This window comes from Micropterus dolomieu, linkage group LG10 (genome assembly GCF_021292245.1).
Source record: "Micropterus dolomieu isolate WLL.071019.BEF.003 ecotype Adirondacks linkage group LG10, ASM2129224v1, whole genome shotgun sequence".
NCBI classification, from domain to species: Eukaryota; Metazoa; Chordata; class Actinopteri; order Centrarchiformes; family Centrarchidae; genus Micropterus; species Micropterus dolomieu.
This window is the reverse complement of record NC_060159.1, coordinates 14,554,672-14,574,751: the sequence shown is the minus strand read 5'-3', so window position 1 is coordinate 14,574,751 and position 20,080 is coordinate 14,554,672. Positions and strand designations below refer to the sequence as shown.

The following is a 20,080-nucleotide window of genomic DNA, read 5'->3' as shown; positions in this document are numbered from 1 at the left end:
TGATAACTTTTACTTGTTCGAGGGTTTGATCATATAATTTTAAGGACACTTCTTTATGTCTCCTGGAAAAACATATCACTTGTGTCTTTGCACCCAACACCTTAAAACCCCAGTTATTTGCCCACTGTTCCACCTCCACAATTGCTGCCTGTAATTTTTTCTGAATAAATTTCAAATTCCGTCCTCTTACCCATAGGGCTCCATCGTCTGCATACAAGGACTTCCCAATACTTCTTTCCACTTTTTCAAAAATATCATTGATCATGATGTTAAATAGTACTGGACTACACACACTGCCTTGTGGAGTACCATTTTCAACTTTATAGAGTCTTGAATACTCTGTGCCCACCCTGACCTCTATTGCCCTGCCAAATAAAAAGTCCTACACCCAGTTGTACAGTCTACCACCTATACCTAATTTATTTAATTTGATAAGTAACCCTTCCTTCCATAACATATCGTATGCTTTTTCAATATCAAAAAAGACAGCTACCACAATCTCCCCATTTGTCTGAGCTTTTTTGATTTCAGATTCCAAACATAAAATAGAGTCCATTGTATTTCTCCCTTTTCGAAACCCACTTTGGTATGGTGAGTACAGATCTCTGCTTTCTAGAAAGAATGTTAATCTGTCTGTTATCATATGTTCCATGGTTTTCCCCAAATGTGATGTGAGTGCTATTGGTCTATAACTTGAGGGGTCTGATGGATCTTTCCCAGGTTTTACTATTGGTACTATGATTGATTGTTTCCATGCTATTGGTATTTTGCCTGTTTCCCAAATCTGGTTAAATGATCTTAAAACTACAGTATTCAGGGGAGCCTGTGAAACTTTTTCTTCTTTATGAATTTTATTGGCTGTTGGCAAACAACGAATTGGTGCATTACCGCCTTCAACTGTGTGGAGTGTGCATTAGAATGAGCAGTTTACATTATTTTTTAAAAACTCAGATCCTCTTAATCATTTTTGGTTACTCGATAATGACATATAATTCGATAGCCCTCATGTTTTGAGTTCATTTTAATCAAAGTGTTTGATTCCTACTTGTATCATTCTGAGGTTTTGAATCTGCCTTCTGTCTTCTTTATATTTTGGACAGTGTAACATAACGTAGGCCTACTCTACTGATTTTTCTGGCCCGCAGTAGTCACAACTGCCTGAGTTATGTTTGGCTATTTTGAATAATGTACAGTTTAGTCCAGTGTGTCCAAATCTAAATCTTGATATGATTGTCTCATCTCTCCTGTTCCTTCCTGCACATCTCATTTCGCCCACTTTCCTCTGAACTCTGTAAAACCACTGTCCTTTCCTCTCTCCCTCCCATTGCTTTTGCCACCTTTCCTTCATTCTCTGTTTAATAATGCTCTTGATTTCTGTTATACTGAAGCTAACTGTCTCATCAATGTAATCTCTTTTTGTGGCCTCTTTAGCAACTGTATCTGCCATTTCATTTATTTTTATGCCAAGCATGGTACTCCTATTTTTTTAATTAAACTCTTTAATTTGTACGGATCTGGCAGTAACTGTGGTGCTGTTAGCCTGCGAAACTACCTGCCACTATGACTTCTTTCTACTTTCATTAGATTGTGATAACATATATATATATATATATATATATATATATATACAGTATATATATATATACACACACCATATATATATATACCATTTAATATATATGTTATTATATATATATTTTTATATTGTTATATATTATTATATATACTCTTTTAAATAACTCATATAAATATAAAATCAGCAATTAGTCTTACATTCCATGTAATTAACACAATACACAAACAAAGATAAGTGCTATATATTCTAATACATAATCATATTTATACACACACACACACACACACAAACTGTATATATGTCAGGTGTACATAATAACTACAACTTTAGTTTCAAGGTATAGTGCTATAGGCATAAATGTATACATTTAATCACATATGGTAAATTAAACTATCTTACTGTGTTTAGATAACTAATTTGTCTCAAGGCACATATAGCAAAAGCACTTTGTGCTTTTACAAATCAGAGTTTTAAGAAAGTCAGTAATATATATCTCAGTGTGATAATCAATACTGTTGCCAAATAATATGCCACCTGATCTGTGATTAACAATTAATAGAAATTTTAATAGAGATAGAGATTTTATCAATTAAGCCCGGAAGGTTTAGATCTGTTGCGTTTAGAGCCACGTCATATTATTGCCATCCAGAGTATCAAAAGTGTGATTTCTGGTAGGTTCACAACCCAGGAAGTACAGAGTCTGCTTGACGCATTGGTATTCTGACAAGTGACAGTCGGTGTCTTCATCATCTCCCTGATCTTTCCATTTCTGTAAGATGAGATGTTGTTCTGTGAAAAAGAAAGGATGATCAAATATATATTTTTTATGATACTGCAGAAAACAAGCATCAAACAAACACAGAAGAGCCTGCTTTGTTGTCAGGGACTTCACATTAAATGCCACATAATGATGAAAAATACAAATGCTTACAAACACACAAAGAAACAGAAGAGATGAAATTGGAACAAGAAGAAGGGTTGAGGGGACTTTAAATGACCCCAACAACATATGAACAATGCCCAGTATCAGACAATTTAAAATTTTCATATTTAAAATTTGTTAATAATGGCATTGCATGGATCTGTAATTGAGGTTATTTATTTAAGTCAAATAGTTGAACCAAAGTATGCCTTAAGCTGTAAGTGTTGACAGAAATATTTATAATCTATTAATGATAAAATAATAGTGGATACTTTTAGGAGAATAACTGTTTGAGGAACTCGGTTGGAAACCATGACAGACAGAGGACTCTACAGTCCTAAAAATCTAAAACTATTTTACAAAATGTGAATTTCTTGATTAGACTGGGAGTAGAAAAGACAATCAATTAATTCAGATTGTTACTTACAAAGTCATCCATGATTATCTGATGCTGTGGTAGGGTCTTTAACAAACTCTCATACTCAGCAATTCCATCCTTGTTGGAAGTTGTCATCCTGTCAGAAATGAGTAGAGAACCTCTTCAGAAGGGCATATCAAGATAAATCTATATTTAAAAAATATAAGATATGTCTGTAGTTTGTAAACCAGCACTGGTAGGGAGCTAGATTCAGCCTCAGCAGAAATATGTGAAGGACTGCATCGGGACTTACTGGTAGCTTGTGTTCATCGATGATTTCGTATCTGGGTAGCTAACACATGTGGTGATCTTGATTGCAGGGTAGTAGAATAGGAAGGCCAGGCACATTTCATCAGTAGTTGCTAACCCCATCTGGAGGAAAATGTGAAACATGGCAGGCATTACCACACAAGAGAATGTATGATGCCATGGGAATGATATAATCAGGCACTCTAGCATTATGTGTTGTATACTCTTAAGGAGTCTTATAATAATGTTTGAACATTTCATTGTATTGAACCAAACACCTCCATTAGGCAAATAGTTAAAATTCCACACAGTTTGACCATGTCAGATAAATGAATTTGTAAATATTCTTGGATAGCACTGATTTAATTTAAAGCACATTATATGTGTAATGACATTAGGTCATACTGTATTTACCCACCATAGTGACTTTGGTGCGATTGGTAGTACTGTAGGTGCACTCCACTGCAATCTCATCACCCTGTAATGGGAAAGAAGTAATGTGGCATCGCAAATTATAGAGTTATTATATACACTTAAATCACACGTTAGATCTCAATGAACAAAATGGTCCAAAGTTCAAAATCTTTACTGTACATTGTACAATTTGTTGAGAACATTATGACGTAACAACAGTCAATGGAAACCAAAATCACCAACCGATTGAGGGCTGGATTCAGAAATCAATCCAAAATCAAAATACCAAACTTGAAATCACAGGCTGATCCAACTTGTGTGACTTTCATCACGGCAACTCATAATGTGACTCAGTAGTGTGCATGGTCCCCACGTGTAGTTATGCACTATGGGCTGTAAGCACAGATCCCACTAGAGGATGTCGGGCCCTCATGCCACCCTCATGGAGTCTGTTTCTGACAGTTGGGTCAGAAACATACACACCAGTAGCCTGCTGGAGGTCCCTTTGTAGGGCTCTGGCAGTGCTCCTCCTGTTCCTCCTCTCACAAAGGAGCAAATACTAGTCCTGCTGCTAGGTTGATGCTCTCCGACAGCCCTGTCCAGCTCTCCTCGTGTAATGGCCCATCTCCATGGTGACTCCTCCATGCTCTTAAGACTGTGCTGGGAGACACAGCAAACCTTGCAACTGCATGTATGGATGTGCCATCCTGGAGGAGGTGGACTCCCTGTGCATCCTGAATGGGCTGCAGGTACCGCCTCATGCTACCAGTAGTGACAAGGACTCCAGCAAAACTCAAAAACACAATCACTCGGGAAGGACAAGGAGAGAGCAATTGTCTGTGGCCACCAACTGCAGCCTTTCCCTTTTTGGAGGTTGTCTTGCTTTGGCCTCTCCAGTGCACCTGTTGTTACTTTCATTTGCACCAAAACAGGTGACACTGATTCACAATTGCTTTTGCTTCTTAAAGTTAAGTTTAACTGACTTGATGTTGTGCTGTGATGATTAAGTGTTCCCTTTTTTGAGCAGTGCAGTTTTTAAGGGACAGAACAACTACTAACTTACTTAGAAACTGCCTACATGTGGGCATGACATATGGAGGCAATGGAGACTTACCGGCTTGATGGTCTTGATGTTTCCCAAATTAATCATCTGCTGCATCTCAAAGTTGTAGTTTTCATCCACACCCAAGAAGCCTATCTGCCTTCCATTTCTACAGAGACCAAGAAATATGAAATAAGAATAATACTATGTTTACAAGAAAACAATAGAATAATGTCACTATATTTTCATTTTATTCCAAAACACAATGCTCTAAACACATTATTTTAAATATATTGTTGCCACTGTGTATTTACATAAACAATCCAAATAAATAAATCTCTTTTATTTCTTTTTATTCTTTTAAACAGTGACTGACAAAGCAAATCCTTAATCTGTCTTTCTTACCTGTAGTGGCCAACTCTGACTTTCCTCCCAGCCAAGTGAGTGTGCAAAAGCACAGCGAACACTTGAAGGTCGGGCACAGGATTCACAAACTAGGGGTGAAGAGTAAAGACTGTCAGGAACACAGTCACAGACAAAAAAAAGACCTCGTAACTAATCTAACAACAACTGTTGCACTTTTGATGAACCACTACAGACCTGAGAAAAGACAGAGGTATTACAAACGCCGTAGGAGTGGAATTCAGAGGCTTTTGGAGGGATGTTGTACTGCAAATGTGTCAGCAAACCCGTGGACAGGATGCCCACATCATGCTGCCGGAGTTGAGCTGTATAGTACAGTCTCAGTCCTGAGCTGTCTGTCCTACCTATTCAGAAAAGGAAGGAAGTTTAAAATGTTGTATCTTGCCCATGTGATGAAGAGACTACAGAATAAAGAAAAGAAGACATTGTGCTCCAGTACTGTTTATACGGTATGTAACACTGTGTATACCGTGTGTTATTATCAACACGTACTGATCACGGGAAATACATCACATTTACATTTACTCACTGAGCTGATGCTTTTATCCAAAGCCACTTATAATTGCAAAGTATGTCAGAGGTCACACGCTGCTGGAGCAACTAGGGGTTAGGTGTGTTGGTCAGGTGCACATTGGTGGATGTGTTACAGTGAGGTGAGCCCTGGTCTCTCACACCAAAGGCATGTGTCTTATCCACTGCACCATCACCACCACATTGTGAGTCCCCCAACTTTATGCAAGTGAAATAATAAAGTGCTTGACGGCTCAAATGGTACAGTATGAAGGGATCTACATTTTTTTACCTGCTTCGCTGTTTGGATTGTTGTAGTGAATTTCCAGCCTGTAGAATACATCACTGTCCTCACCTCCTATAGGAATACCGGCATTTTCTGGGAGCTCATATACCTGAGGGTTCAGAGAAAAAACGGTGGATCAGCTTGCAACAGGACAACACTGATATGGTGATATGCCAATTAAGACACGCAACAAAATGAAAATGGACACTTGACTCTCCCTCACCCCTCCTCCCACTGCCCACGTAGCCACCACCCCAAAGCACGAATCTCCGATGTCGCCCATGTAGCACGGCTTGTCGTACGGTTCCATCACATCAGAGGGGCAGCGGTACAGCAGGATGTGATGAACGATGTCATGGTGCTCAATCACCGGATCAACCTGAGTAAGAAGAGATTTGTTACAGAAGAATTAAAGAATAGTGATTTAAGGTAGAAATAAATAAGAAAATCATGATGATAGTTCACTTTTTAAGTGTAGGACTACTTTTGTATTAGATCATGCCTACTCTTACACAGTTAGGAATTAATAAATAACCCTTACCCCTACATATAACCCTATTGTAACTACTTTTGTCAGATCAATTCACTCGAAAGCTGACAGTGGTGTGTAAATCAAACACCTCATGTAAAGAATAGCATTACATTGCTAATTTGGTAAAAGGTGGCTGAACAGTGTTGACGGTAATTTTAAGAAAGAATGATTACCTGATATATATGATGTTTAGTATTTAAGGTTGGAAACTTCATGACCTTGCAGTGGTAGTAGGTATTATTGGGAGGGATAGTGATCTGTAAATAAATTAAGATAAAGGTAAACAAAATAGCTACAACTTGTGTAATAGTTTATATTTTTAAATTGTCATCCATCTATTCATCCCCACAAGAACTGCAATGTATTCCAGCTCGCCCGTAAGAAATGTGTTGAGGTGTTTTCAAATATTCTTACATTGTCCACTCTGGCTCTGAGATAGCTGACTTCGGTTAAGGTCGTTCTGGGCATATAGTTCAGCAGGTTGACTTCCTTGGTGCCTCTACGAGCCCCATGGTAACTGATCACATCTGTTAGTCCATAGGCATAGATCAGTTTAATGGGTTCAGCCTATAGTATAAAAGAGATGGCAGTTTGAGTCAACAAATATGATACAATACCAGTGACTATATGAGTGGGCTTTTATTGGGGGGAAAGGTATATGTCATGTTCCTGTGTTCCCAAACGAACCAACCAAGTATTTATTTACCTTACAAAACTAGTTATTTTTTAATTTCAAGCGATAAACAGAGACACTTTAAAGGTCCGCAACCACAAATGTCAATGTGTACAGCCAGGTTTTATTACCAAACAATGTATAGCATTTCAGGTGTTCAATGCTAAACAAATTCTTTTCTGCCTCTTTGTGTTGTTGCCTTTGTCTTCATGTACGAAAACACCCAACTGAATGTTCGGCAAAGGAACATTCAGGAGAACCTAACAAAAGAACTCATATAACAGAATTTACATGGATAAGAGCAGAAACTTGAGCTTTCCATAGCGAAGAAGATCATCAATACAAAAGACTAAAGTACTAAAAGCTTTTGATTCAGGTTAGAGGTCTTTCTCTGAAAAACAACAACAAAAAAACTTGGAAAGAGGTGTAATGGGTACATTAGGGATGTTGGCCTATTCGCACGTTATCAGAAACGGCGGCTTACTTGAGGGAGTAATATTCCACCATTCTTACAAAACATGGTTCATTAGTTTAATACTGTTTGTTTACTGGTTGAAACTTTATACAGGAAAAGTTATTTTTCCTGTATAAAGTTTCAACCAGTCTGGCATGTTTCTGACTCTATATAGTGAGGACATTTCCAATCTCATCACTTATTCTGTGAAAATTCCAAGCAATTAAACTTGACTGGAAGAAATAAAAGACTTTGAAAACCAAATAAAGGATAAATCACTGAAAACTCAAAAAAAAGTACATTTTTGTATTGATGGAAAATCCTGCTGCACTTTTTAAAAAACACATTTGAATTCAAGTGAGGTTGATATTTTACATAATACTGCTGCAGATGTTCATCAGTTTTGCATCTAAACACACACAGAACATATGGTAAAAAAGTTGCAAGATTCTATCTGTAACGTCTTACAGTGATTTGGAAGTCTTGGTCATCACATGACTGAATGGACCTTGCAAATTTTACAATGGTTTGACCTTCACTTTCTGTCAGGGAGAGGAGAGTGTAGCTCTGCTGCTTGTCCACCAAAGGCATGGTGTCTCCTGTGGCGTAATAATCCTAATGGACAGAAAGACAAAACTTTCAGACAGCAGAAAGCCTGATATCGGCCTGACATTGTGCTATATTGGCTGTTGAAACACAGAACAATTAAACTCAAGACATTTTTGCTGCAATATTTAAAGAGATCTGGTAATAAGCTTACTTTGAAGTAGCTTCCACTGGGTCCAAATCCTCCCATGACAATATCTGCCCCATCCATGTCTCCTTTCGAACTGAGGCCAAAGCCCACCCAGCCTGTTGTGTTAACTACCAGTTCGAATGTAATGTTCCCTTCCAGGTTATCAAAGCCCCACATCAGGCAGACCAAACGGTCCTGGTCCAGATACTCCATGAAGGGCATGGTATGGTCCGATGCCCTTGCTCTTTCTGTCCCGAACAAGAACAGGTAGAGGAAAGGAAGCAGAGAGCGCATGATGTCTCTGTGAAGTTGAAGGTCTGCAAACTGAGCTCACCGTCTGTAGTGTTTCTAAGTACCCTCCAACCCTCCCGCCCTCCTTCTCCTCCTTCTCCTCCTCCTCCTACACCTGTGTTGCTAGATGAACTCAAGTGATACAGGCAAAAAGTGCTTAGTCATTTGGTATTTGCCCTTGTGGATCGACAAACAGCTGGATTTTACTTATTTTTGTGCTAAATTGTGCCATACTTTCAAATTAATAATTTTTCAAAGCTTATTCTCAGTGCTCTGCAGATTCAGGCTCCCACTCAAGTCTTTTCATGTAACTACACAATCATATCAGTCTCTCTCAATGAGCTGTGGTCAGGTGGGCTTCACCTACTTGCAGTAAACTGTATTCCCTCTCAGCTACTCCCACATTGATTTCAACCTGTTCCACCGGTTCTTTCCCATTGACAGACAAGTGAGACCACTGCTGGCCTCAGCTGTTTGATATATGAGGAGGTGACGAGGAGGGAGCAGGAATCAAAGGCGTACCTCTCATTTTGATGAGATGAACACTCATATTCTCATAATTACTGTCAATCTTTATTATTATTATTACTATTTACACATCACACACTTCAACTTGCTCTGGCACTTCAGCTTTAACAGAAATCTCAACTGCCCTCAGCCACTACACATCAACGGACACACAATATTTACAGGGAGCTATCTCTGTCGATGCAACATAAAATTTTAATTGCTTTCATCGTTTACACCTCAAATGACAGTTAAAGTGCTTTCAGTGCTTACTGAAAATGCAGAGCTTTTAGCAATTGAACTTAAAGAATATGATATTATGGACAGGGCAGGATATATAGGATGGCCCTCATCCCTGAGAGTAAATCAAAACACATGAAGTCAGGATGGATAACTTTCACTCTTTAGTGTAAATTCAATACTAGTAATACAGCACAGCAAAGCAAGCCCAGAGTACGCATGTAGGTGTGTATCTGTAGAGGAGGAAAATATTAAAACGGCTGTAAAGAGGTGGTCTCTACATCAAGCCAGACCTGACACCTCGACTGGTTTAAGAGATTCAACTTCATCCTGCCAATATCTCAGATTTAAACATCTAACATTTTAAACACTTTTAACAGTTTTTGCACCTACAAGGCTAAAAATTTAACAAGCTTTCTAGTTTTTTAGTCAAATTATTTCTGATGTTTTGTCTTTAAGGATAAAAACCTGCAGGGTAGATGTGTGTGTATGTGTCCGATCCAGACCACAGACATCAATGATAGACCTTTCTTTGTAATGCAATAGCACATTGAGCCCAGCAGAGGCTGACTTCAGCATAGGACATAAGTCCAGGGTCGCTCCCATTCAGCCGTTACGTGGGCCGTCAACTACGCTGTCAGTAAACACACTACAGTAGCTGCCTTGAGGTTAGAATAACACACCGGATCTTGACTACTGCTTGGGAAGAAAAGAATAAAATCAACTCGCCTAATGTCGTTAGGACCTCTGAACAAAGTTTATGTATTTCGGGAAAATGGCATAGGACTTAATAACCAATAAAAACGACTTAAACGACGATTTTCACATGTTCAAAAACTTATTAGGATTTTTTTAAGGACACATTTGGATGGCGGCTATTGTTTTAATAGACATAGGCCTAATAACAGTTTGACTGATGCTATTACTAATTTAATAATAATAATAATAATAATAATAATAATAATAATTCTTCACTGGTTAATAAATAACTGTAAAAGTTTTTTTTCCTGTTAAGATTATTAGCTAAGTTTTATTTTTGTGATTCTAACATTTTGCCATTTTTTGGTTTGCCTGATGTTATTTGCGTTGTAGTTGTTCCTTACATTTTACTTTAAGTGAGACGATTTCCACTTTCATTTTAATTGTAATTTAAATAGTGACGTCTTGGAGGGCCGCTGTTCCGTATCGTCCCTAGACTACCTTTCCGGTTTCTCTCCGCGGTGCAGGTCACTCCCTCCGTGCTGTCAGCAGCTCTCTGCGCGGTTCAAACTTACAGTCGCACCGAACCAGTCTTCTACTACCGTGCTTTATGCAGGTTTCTGAGTTTTTAAGTATCACGCTGTTTTTAGTAATGTGTTAAAGTCTGTGGTACGGCGGCTCTCCACCGGGAGGAATCACCGTGTTTTCTTCGCTTTTAGTTGAAAAGCAGCAGGGGGAAATGTCCAGCTGAGGATTGTAAAACCTGAAAACTGCAGGGCCTGCTTTTGTAATGATTGATCAATGCTTCCACAATGGCGCTAAAGGTAAGTCTGGCAACTTTCCCAGGCTGTTTTAACTAAAACGCGTGTGTATTACCTGCTCCAGTTTCCCCTGACAGTTGTTTTTTTCTTGTACGAAAAATGCGGGCTAAGGACTTGTAGGAGCACAGGCAGAGTGGCTCGCATTAGATCTACACTCGACGAGCTTCATATTAAGAGTCACAAACATTTTAGTACTCTAGTTTGGAAGCGTGTAATGGACGCCTATAACACGTCTGCATGCGGTAAATGTGATACGAATGTTTTTGCTGTTACATGGAAAATGTTTCTCATTAAGAAAGTGTCTTGTGACATTTTACTACCTTTCCAGTGCGGGTCATTGCTACCTCCGCGGAATGCTGGGAAATGTAGTCTTTGGCGTGTGTTTGGCTTTTTGTTCATTCTTTGTACAGTGTGTATAAGTGAGAGTTATTGTTAATCTTCGAGAGCGATTACAGTGCGTGATCAACTTTAATACAGTTGGTTTAAGTATTATTAACACAGTCATTTGAGCTACTGTTAGTATGAACAGTTTGAGTATTATTATAATTATAAGAAAATAGGTGAGTTGGTCTAAGGCTTTGTATTTGTGTGTGTGTGTGTGTGGGGCGGGGCGGGGGGGGGGGGAGTCTGATATGTTTTTTCCACAAAAAATAAAGTATTAATTCTCACCTCTTGTCATAATCAGAAATGGATAAAAATACAGAATGGATGATTAGGTAGATGTTGTTGATTTCAGAAACTGTCACTGAAAACATCACCATTGTTTAAGTTGTATATTGGACCAGGATTGGCATCCAAACTAGTTGGGATGTCACAAAATCATGCTCATCGGTGCATGTGTCAGATTTAAAGTGAGCAGTGAAGTGTCAACGGTCAATCATCCAAGTAAAGTAATAAGAAAAACACAGATTTGATTGGATGGGGACTCCAGATCCCAAGCAGACCCCAAAGCGGGAACAACGAGCTTTCACTACATACCATTAGTAACTGAGCCAGCAGAGCTGAGGCTGTGGCCAGAAACATTCATAACTCTTTGTCTCATCATCCAGCTTGCTCGCCTCCAGGGAGGTGGCAGGCCAGCACCAAAATAGATCTCTGCTCAAGGAAGAGCAAATAGCCTTGCATTCCACGTCATTGGTTAATGAAAAAGTTAGTTAATCAGGCACTGTGAATTAGATAATGTTTTGATAACACATGGCATGCTGACTTTTTAGTTTGGATAAGAACTAGCAATCCGAGTGAATTTGGATAGTCAAACGTATGAAAATAAATGAGTGGGTAGGCTGGGTAGTCAGCTGTGAAAAGAGAAGTCATATTTAGATTAGTTTTCACACTCTTTATTAGATGTGTTTGTTTTTGTTTGTGTGCGTCTCCAGGGGCCAAAGGGGGAAGGGAAGATTAGCAGATGTGGGTCAGTATAAGAAGAACTGCAGGCTCCTGTATTACCCTGAACCGGGTAACGTGATGGTTCTGCCCTTGTTTTTAGTTGATACTGGTGCATAGTTTCACAGAGTCCACACAATATTGCCAGAAGAACTAGTTTAGCCTGTTTCACAGTGCCCTAACTTTACTCCATAAGATTTAAAATGCTGGGTGCTTTGCTAATATATGTGTGTGCATGCACACATACACATGTGTGTTTATGCTCATGAGCTGTCTTAAAGCCTGTCATAAAAGCCTTGTGTGCTTTTTCTTGATTATCTTCAGGCACAAGTTTTATATGACTTCACTGCTGAGCCTGGAAACAACGAGTTGACGGTGAAAGAAGGCGAGACAGTCACTATCACCAATCAGGTACATCTATACTAGCACTCCTCTACCTTCCTTCTGTCCCTAGGTCCTAGAAAGTTTGATTTAATTCATAAATTGTCAGCTTGTACTATGAAATTTCAGTTTTCTTTAAATCATTTTCTTCTTCAGTGATGGTATTTTCTGCCTAAAAGTCTAGTTTTATTAACTATTATAGCTTTGTGTGTTGTACCCTAAAATTTAAATGTCTGTGACTCTTCTGTTACAATGCTGTTGAAAAGCAACAGTTGTGTAAAGGCCCAACTCACATGATCTCAGGTTGTCTAAAAACATGATGTCATTACAGCACTTCGCCAACAGTTCAAAGGTCACTCACTGTGTGCAGACCTACATAGTTTTCTAATCAAAGCCTACTGTATAAGGAACAGACTCTACTAAATAAACTGACAGGGGAATTTGTCCTGGGAGCATTCACTGTGTTTACAGATACTCTGGCAACCTGGTTGTTATCAGCTTTTACTTTAACCTAATTTCTTAAAGGACGTGTAAATGGGACACCGGGTTTCCTTACTTGCCATAGTGAATTAAGAGAAACACGGTTATAGTAACACAGCTAATTTTTTCTGGTGAACCCTGCAGGGTTTCTGCAGAAGTGCACGTCATTGCATGTGCATGTAAGTATTGCTATAGCAGCAGAGCAATAGGATCAAAGGGAACATCGTTACCGGTAGTGTGTCCTTTCAAACAATGCCTAATTTCCGTTGCATGGTAGGGCATGGCTCAACTCAATTCAACTTTTTTGGATCTCATCTTTATTGGTTTTCCACTGGCAAATGTTGTGCGCAGTACGTGGTTCCTGGTTCCTCTGTCGAGGTTCCAAGTGAGCTGAGATGACAGAGGGAATACGCATTTGGTGCTTTCAGACCAAAAGCGAAGCGAGCGTTCGGGCCGGTGAGCTTCACTGGAGCTTCTCAGCAGTCTTGTTGTTAGCGTCGTTAGCTCTGTAGGACAAGACTTCATATTTATATAAAAACCGGACTAAACTGGACATTGCTGGGTGAAAAGAAAGCACAGAGGTTGAACTACCTGGTGAGTTCAGAAAACGTGTCTGTAACTTTATTCCAGCTATCATTGTACTTTACTGTGACCAAGTTAGCATTGCATAGCCCTGATCGATCCAAACTCCATTCAGAAAACAAACATTTTAGAAGTTGTTGTCCTGCTGTCTTGCTGACAGACCTGACAAAGCACGAATTGATATGGTTAACAAATCTGCATCATGCTGTAGTTATTTCGGCATCAGTTTAATCCGTTTATTGCTATTTAATCACAGCAAAATGTTTACTTTGGGTTCATACAGTTGTAGTAAAGGCGAGTTGTGTATATTTACATTATCGCGTTAAAATCGCCTTCTCGCATTGTGTGTGAACACTTGCAGCGAATGTACTCACGCGAGGAAAGCGTCGCCAGGCGAAAATTCGAGGTTGGTCTGAATGCGGCATTAGTCATGTTATGAGTGTTGTCGTTATATTGTTTATCCACCAGAGGGCACTCTGCAACCCCCTTTTGGCAACGCACATGCTTGGAAAACCACAAATCCAACACAAAACACAGCAATCAACTGTACGTTTGTTCAACTATTTATAACAATTAAAGAAAGTTTATTTTTAAACTGCATTATGTCATGTTATTTCGTTGAGGTCTCATAACCGCACGTAACAAATGTTAGGGATAATTGTGTTTTTCTGAAAAGAAGAGGGGGGAAAAAAGAATATAGGCAGATATAATAGATTTTAAAATCCCCAAATATCAAAATTAGTATCAGTCTTAAAAATCCCATACCAGTCGGGCTCTACTGCAGACCACTGATTGGTCAGAGAGAATTGTCACATGCACAACACAGGACATCGTTAAAATCAATAGTGACTGCAAGGTGATGTCGCTGCACTTTCATGAGACGCCGCTATGATAATCAGCAGAATCCCATACTATGCAGTGGAAAATGAAATTGAGAAATGTACCTGGTACCAAACTAACTAATACAAACCATCCAGTGGAAATAAGGCTTTAGTGTGACTTCTCACCAAGTATCCAGCATCATTTGAAAATACTGTAGGAGATATCTGACTAAAGACCAGCTGTGTGTAAATGTGGGTTTTAGTGGAATTTGGTTACTGCAGTGCATTGAAACACATTGTCAGATTCCCCCCCCCCAGTAACATGTTTTTTTTTTTGTATGTGACGCAGACACCTACTCTGCTGGCCCGAGCCAGTCCAGGTCATTTGCTATGCTGACATGTTGTTTTGGGTCCCACTCTATTTCAGAATATTGGAGGCGGCTGGATTGAAGCACAGAACTCTAGAGGGGATGTTGGACTGGTGCCTGAAGACTACATTGAGGTAAGCTAGACAGTCACTTAGTGCATGACCTCTCACATCTGACACGGTATTTAAAATAGGTTACCCTCCTGGAAATTAAGATATAAAGCTGTCTGCTATCATGCTTTAAGGTCAAGATGCACAGTGTGAACCAACTATATACCAAATATTTAACTTTTCAACAGCTCAGTGCCTCTATCAGTTAGATATTTGTCGTCATAGACATGGATATGTTTCTGCATTGACTGCAGACTGTGGTGCTGTCTCTTGCTTGAAAGTAAAATCACAACAGGATGTGCCTCCTTCAGGGTTTTGCTGATTAGGGTGTTTGTGTGTGTCTGTGTGTGTCGGGTGTGGGTGTCCAGCTTGATCCAGTGACTCTGACTTCATCATGAGGATATGATTCACTCTGAAGACATTTAAGAAGAGACAGAGAGTTTGGTTAAAAGTAAAGTCTGTGGAGTCTGTTTAACAGTTCAGCCTCACTCTAAACAACACATCCAACAATGTAGTGTCTGTGTGTACGAGAGAGGCTACTTTACTTAGCAAACAAGCTCATGTGGATTTGTGTGTTTGTCTGACCTTAAGTTACCTCCTTTTTTCCTAGCTTTTTCACACTAAGTCATAAAAACCCACTGATGGCAATTGCACTTGTTTATGTAATATCTAATGAAAAACATCAGGACACAGCCTGTTTCCCAAGAAAGTACTTTCTATTTCAGTGCACCCTACACTGGTAAAAGAAATCTACAAAACCAAATGGATGTTGAACTACAAACATACCCAGAATAATTTAAGTGTGGTATCTTCATATTGACAAGCAGTAGAGCAGATTTAAATGTGTAAATTTAAATATCCTTAGCCAGTGCTGTCACACTTGACTGAGAAAGTTGAAAACCCAGTTTGCGAAGCCAGGGAATACCAAAGAAAGACGATCACATTACTACAGAAGAATGTACCTTTAAAAGTCATTAAATCACACTGGAGTATCTGGATTTGTTCTCCTAATGGGACGGTTTTCTGTCTCTCCCTCTGTCTTTAATCTTTTCATTTATAGTTCGGTAACCCTTTTCCATCATTCCCGGGAGCAGGAACCACTGCACTTACTCCAAGTGTAGGAAATGTTGCACCTCCGGACCTGTCCATCTTTGATGCCTACGCTCCCCCGTCAGTACCTGCACAAAACCAGGTAATGCACTCACCTACTGAAGGTATGTGGGTATATTTAAGTAAGTGAAAATACCTTGCCCAGTGCACCTGCCATGTTCCCATTCTCCCTCTCCAAAGTATGTGTGATGGGGTGATGTGGAAGAGAAAGCAGAAGTGAGCGATGATGGAGCTTTACTGACGTTCGTGCAGTGTGTGTGTGTGTGTGAGAACCCTTGAGATGCAGAAGTGAGAGCAGCTGCTGTGGAAGATATCTACTGTGGTCATGTCATTTATAACTGACACAGGTTTTAGCTCTAGTAAAATAGAACCAAGAGGAAACGACTTCAGTGAAATCTTTTGTCGTTAGCAGACAGGAAGTTCCATGAGTATGAGCGCACTGCTGGATCAGTAGAAATTTGGGTGCAGTAAGTTGTTAAGTCAAGGCAGGAAATGTGTCAGCCATCATCCCTGATGCACTCACTCTCTCTCTTCTCTCTCACACACACACACACAAGCACATCTGTGTCCAGCATCACTTTAACCCATCCCCAGCTGAGTGTAAACCTTCACTGCTGGCGCTGTGTGATGATGTCACCTTCTTTTCCCCCCTCAAGGTGGATGCTGGGGGCATAAGTCCCCAGCCGGACACCCCAGACACCCCAGTTTCCCCCTACCTTTCGTCCCCTGATGAGGTAACCGCCACCTGGGGGGGGTGGATGAGGCCAGTGGCATGACACCTAGCCCTCCACTGTTACCCATTCTCTGCCCCAAGCCCCGTTCCTCTCTGATTGGTCTGCTCAGGCAAATTCCCCCTCCTACTCTGACTGTCTGCAGCATGATCTCACACTCTCCGTTCGACTCGCACTTCACCGCACACATACACATGTCACCAGTCAACTACCACACTCTCTTTTAGTTGTATGAATCAGCACCAAAGTGAAACTTTAAAGCTTAAAGATCATACTCATTGATCTTTGTATCTCCTCTTTAATTGAGTAATTGTCACACTTACGAATCATCAGACCAGAACAAAAACATTAACTCATCAAGAATCTTCAATGATTTTCCAAGGCCATTTAGACTGACTGTGAAAATGTGTGAATAAAATGTCATCTATTTATTTACTTTGTGTACAGTAAAGGTGCTGCTACATCTGAAAAGCGCTGAGTGTTCCTCACTGCTGTGTTCCTGGTGTCAAAGTCATTGCAGCATTTTATAAAAATAATTGTGAAACAACTGGTTAATTTCCAGTACGCAAACATACACGTCTATAGCATGCCTCTGCCCACACGTTTCATAGTAGTGTACACAGCATGTCTGCCTTGCAAGCATGGCATGCAGTTGCGTTTTTAGCTTATAAGTTCTGAAGTTTGTGGGCTGGTGCGTGTGGAGTATGGACTTGAGAATGGTTGTGTGTGTGTGCACATTCATCATAGTAAGCATGTGTCGTTTTTCAAATATGCAGTATTGTGTCATATTTTGGTATTTGAAGTTACTGCATGTGGTAAGCGGCATTTACAAACTACGGTGTCACAGTCAAGCTGGTTACCTTCGCAGATTCCCTGTTGGAGGCCAGGTCTGCGTCATGTGTTTGAAAAAGCATGTTGTTTGAAGACTTCGATCAGCTTCTCATTAAACAAACTCCAAACTAGACTGTACTCTGTGTTCTCTCTCTTCTCTCCCTCTCTATACTTGATCAGTCATTTCTCTACTTCTTTCACTCACATTTCCTCTCTCTGTCTCTTCAAGGCTAGTAACGGCAATGATCCCTGGTCTGTGTGGAACGCAGACCCCTCAGGGGGCTCCAACAACTGGGCGTCCAATCCAGAGGGCACCCAGACTGAGAAGAGTGCTGCTGACCCCTGGGGCTCCGTATCACATGGCCACCCTCAGGCTTACCAGGGCCCAGGTAAGAGCAGTTTTGAATTTGGCAACCATGGTTGATGCTGGAAACATATGTGTTAGTACATATATAAACCTCAAGATGATTTAAATTAGTAAATGAAGACTGCACAGTATTTATGTCATTGTAAAGTTAGTATTTTTAGCTATTAGTGTGCCTACACTGCAACACAGTTAGATTATGTGGTTTGTGAATCGTGTCCTTGTCTGATGTGAATCAGCTGTCTGTTGGGATGCTTTTTGGGGGATTATTGTAATAGAGGTTTCTACACCTCAAAAGATTCTGTGGTTTAGTACACCCTATATAAATCTTTGTTGTTTGTTTTTAAACTATAATCCAGTTGTCCAGACATGTGGTAAAAGGTGTCTGTTTGGGTGAAAATTGGAAAATATCTTGAATGTTTGAGAAGAGTAAGATTATCTTCAACTATGATAAGTGTCTTGGTCCTAGGACATAGATGATTTTAAAATGTCTTGCCTTTCACCCTTAATTTTAATCTTGAAGAAACATGATTTTATGTTTAGCAGAGTGGAATATAGGTCAAGTAGTCCTGGAAAATAATTCTAAAAATCAACTTTCTTGGTGTACCAGATGGGGTTTGCATCATAAAACAACATAAGAAATAATATTCTTTATTCTTAAGGTAGGTATCTGTTTTACTGTCCTTCAACTTAACCTGATACTAAGTGAAATGCCTTGAGAATATACAGTAAACCTTCTAATCTCAAACTCCAGGTAGTTTGATGCAGTATTTATTACTTCCAAATACTATTTAAAGCAGGTCTTTACAAAGTTGGAGTGATTTGAGCTCTCAGATGTGGTTCTGTCCACTCGTCTGCCGCTGGCCAGTACCTCCACAACGATGCTCCAGTATGTGGACAGGACAATCAAGTCATGATTCTGTTCTTGCCAGACTATGGAAAAGTTAGCCTCACACATGACTCAGAAGGACAAATTACTTGACCTGTTTTTTAAATTCTCCAGTTGTTATTGTATAAAGAGAGCTGTGGGGAAAAGATGGCAGGAGAAGAATTAACAGACATTTCCTTTGTTTCTCTTTTGCCAAAGACATCTACCCGTATCCTTACCTTATCGATAACACAGGTATCCCGTGCACGTTGACATTTCCAGCAAAAAGTTTAAGAAAATGATTTATATTTTTAAAAGCATGTGGGTGAGACATTCAGTTTGTGTCTTGATATTAACACTGTATTAACTTTACTGTGATGTTGGAACGTGCCGGTAGTGACTGACATCTGATGATGTATTAATCACAATGTGTGGAGTTTTAAGTTGCGGTTCACAGCGTGTCTGCCCTACAAAAGACAGAAACTTTTGTAGGAACTGTAGGAAAATGGGGTTTCAATTTTGTGAGGCTGGTAAGCCAAACAGATAGATAAATTATATAATTTGTGCATGGCTGTTTAGAAAATGGATGGAAATAGAGATTCCTTAAATTTGCTATTTATTTGTGTTAGCACACACAATTAATACATCACAACAAGGGCAAAGTGCAATATTTGCTACTCATTCGTGTTTATGTTTACACACTTAATAGCGATGCATGTCATTAGAGGACCAGTGCATAAGATGTAGGGGAATATTGGCAGTAATGGAATATAATATTCCATATATGTTGGTGTATAATCACCTGAAACTAAGAATCGTTGTGTTTTGTAACCTTAGAATGAGCCCTTTATACAGTGGGGGAAAAAAGTATTTGACCCCTTGCTGATTTTGCAGGTTTGCCCACTTACAAAGAATGCAACAATCTACAATTTTAATCATATGTACATTCTAACAGTGAAAGACAGAATCCCAAAGAAAATTCCAGAAAATCACATCATATGAATTTATAAAAATTGATAACCATCTGATGAGGAAAAACAAGTATTTGACCCCCTGGACAAACAGCATGTTAATATTTTGTAGAAAAGCCATTATTGGCCAGCACAGATTTCAAACGGTTTTTATAGTTGGTGACAAGGTTTGTGCACATTTCGGCAGGGATGTTGGCCCACTCCTCCCTGCAGACAGCCTCCAAATCATTCAGGTTCCGAGGTTGTCGCCTGGCAACTCGAATTTTAAGCTCCCTCCAAAGATTTTC

The 20,080-nt window shown here is 39.6% G+C and overlaps 2 protein-coding genes across 4 annotated transcripts in view; one reads left to right on the top strand and one right to left on the bottom strand.

Annotated features, from left to right (window-relative positions):
• Positions 1 to 2,075: 2,075 nt before the first annotated feature.
• moxd1l (monooxygenase, DBH-like 1, like) lies at positions 2,076 to 10,915 on the bottom strand. The gene is made up of 14 exons (XM_046060828.1): positions 10,849 to 10,915; positions 8,260 to 8,483; positions 7,968 to 8,114; positions 6,787 to 6,939; positions 6,546 to 6,629; positions 6,064 to 6,219; positions 5,847 to 5,949; positions 5,222 to 5,388; positions 5,027 to 5,115; positions 4,694 to 4,790; positions 3,584 to 3,643; positions 3,170 to 3,288; positions 2,926 to 3,013; positions 2,076 to 2,365 (listed from the first exon to the last, which is right to left on the bottom strand). The coding sequence occupies exons 2-14, from the start codon at positions 8,455 to 8,457 to the stop codon at positions 2,207 to 2,209; spliced, it is 1,620 nt and encodes a 539-aa protein (XP_045916784.1). The 5' UTR covers positions 8,458 to 8,483; positions 10,849 to 10,915; the 3' UTR covers positions 2,076 to 2,206.
• Positions 10,464 to 20,080, top strand: part of snx9b (sorting nexin 9b) — an 18,503-nt gene continuing 8,886 nt past the window's right edge. The window contains exons 1-7 of one of the 3 annotated variants that reach the window (XM_046060826.1): positions 10,464 to 10,588; positions 10,692 to 10,796; positions 12,501 to 12,587; positions 14,868 to 14,942; positions 15,979 to 16,110; positions 16,685 to 16,762; positions 17,820 to 17,979. In XM_046060826.1, coding sequence (XP_045916782.1) covers positions 10,785 to 10,796; positions 12,501 to 12,587; positions 14,868 to 14,942; positions 15,979 to 16,110; positions 16,685 to 16,762; positions 17,820 to 17,979 — 544 coding nt within the window. In that variant the 5' untranslated portion in view covers positions 10,464 to 10,588; positions 10,692 to 10,784. Of the gene's footprint in view, positions 10,797 to 12,500; positions 12,588 to 14,867; positions 14,943 to 15,978; positions 16,111 to 16,684; positions 16,763 to 17,819; positions 17,980 to 20,080 lie in introns of all 3 variants that reach the window. The other 2 variants (XM_046060825.1, XM_046060827.1) reach the window with 2 other exon arrangements.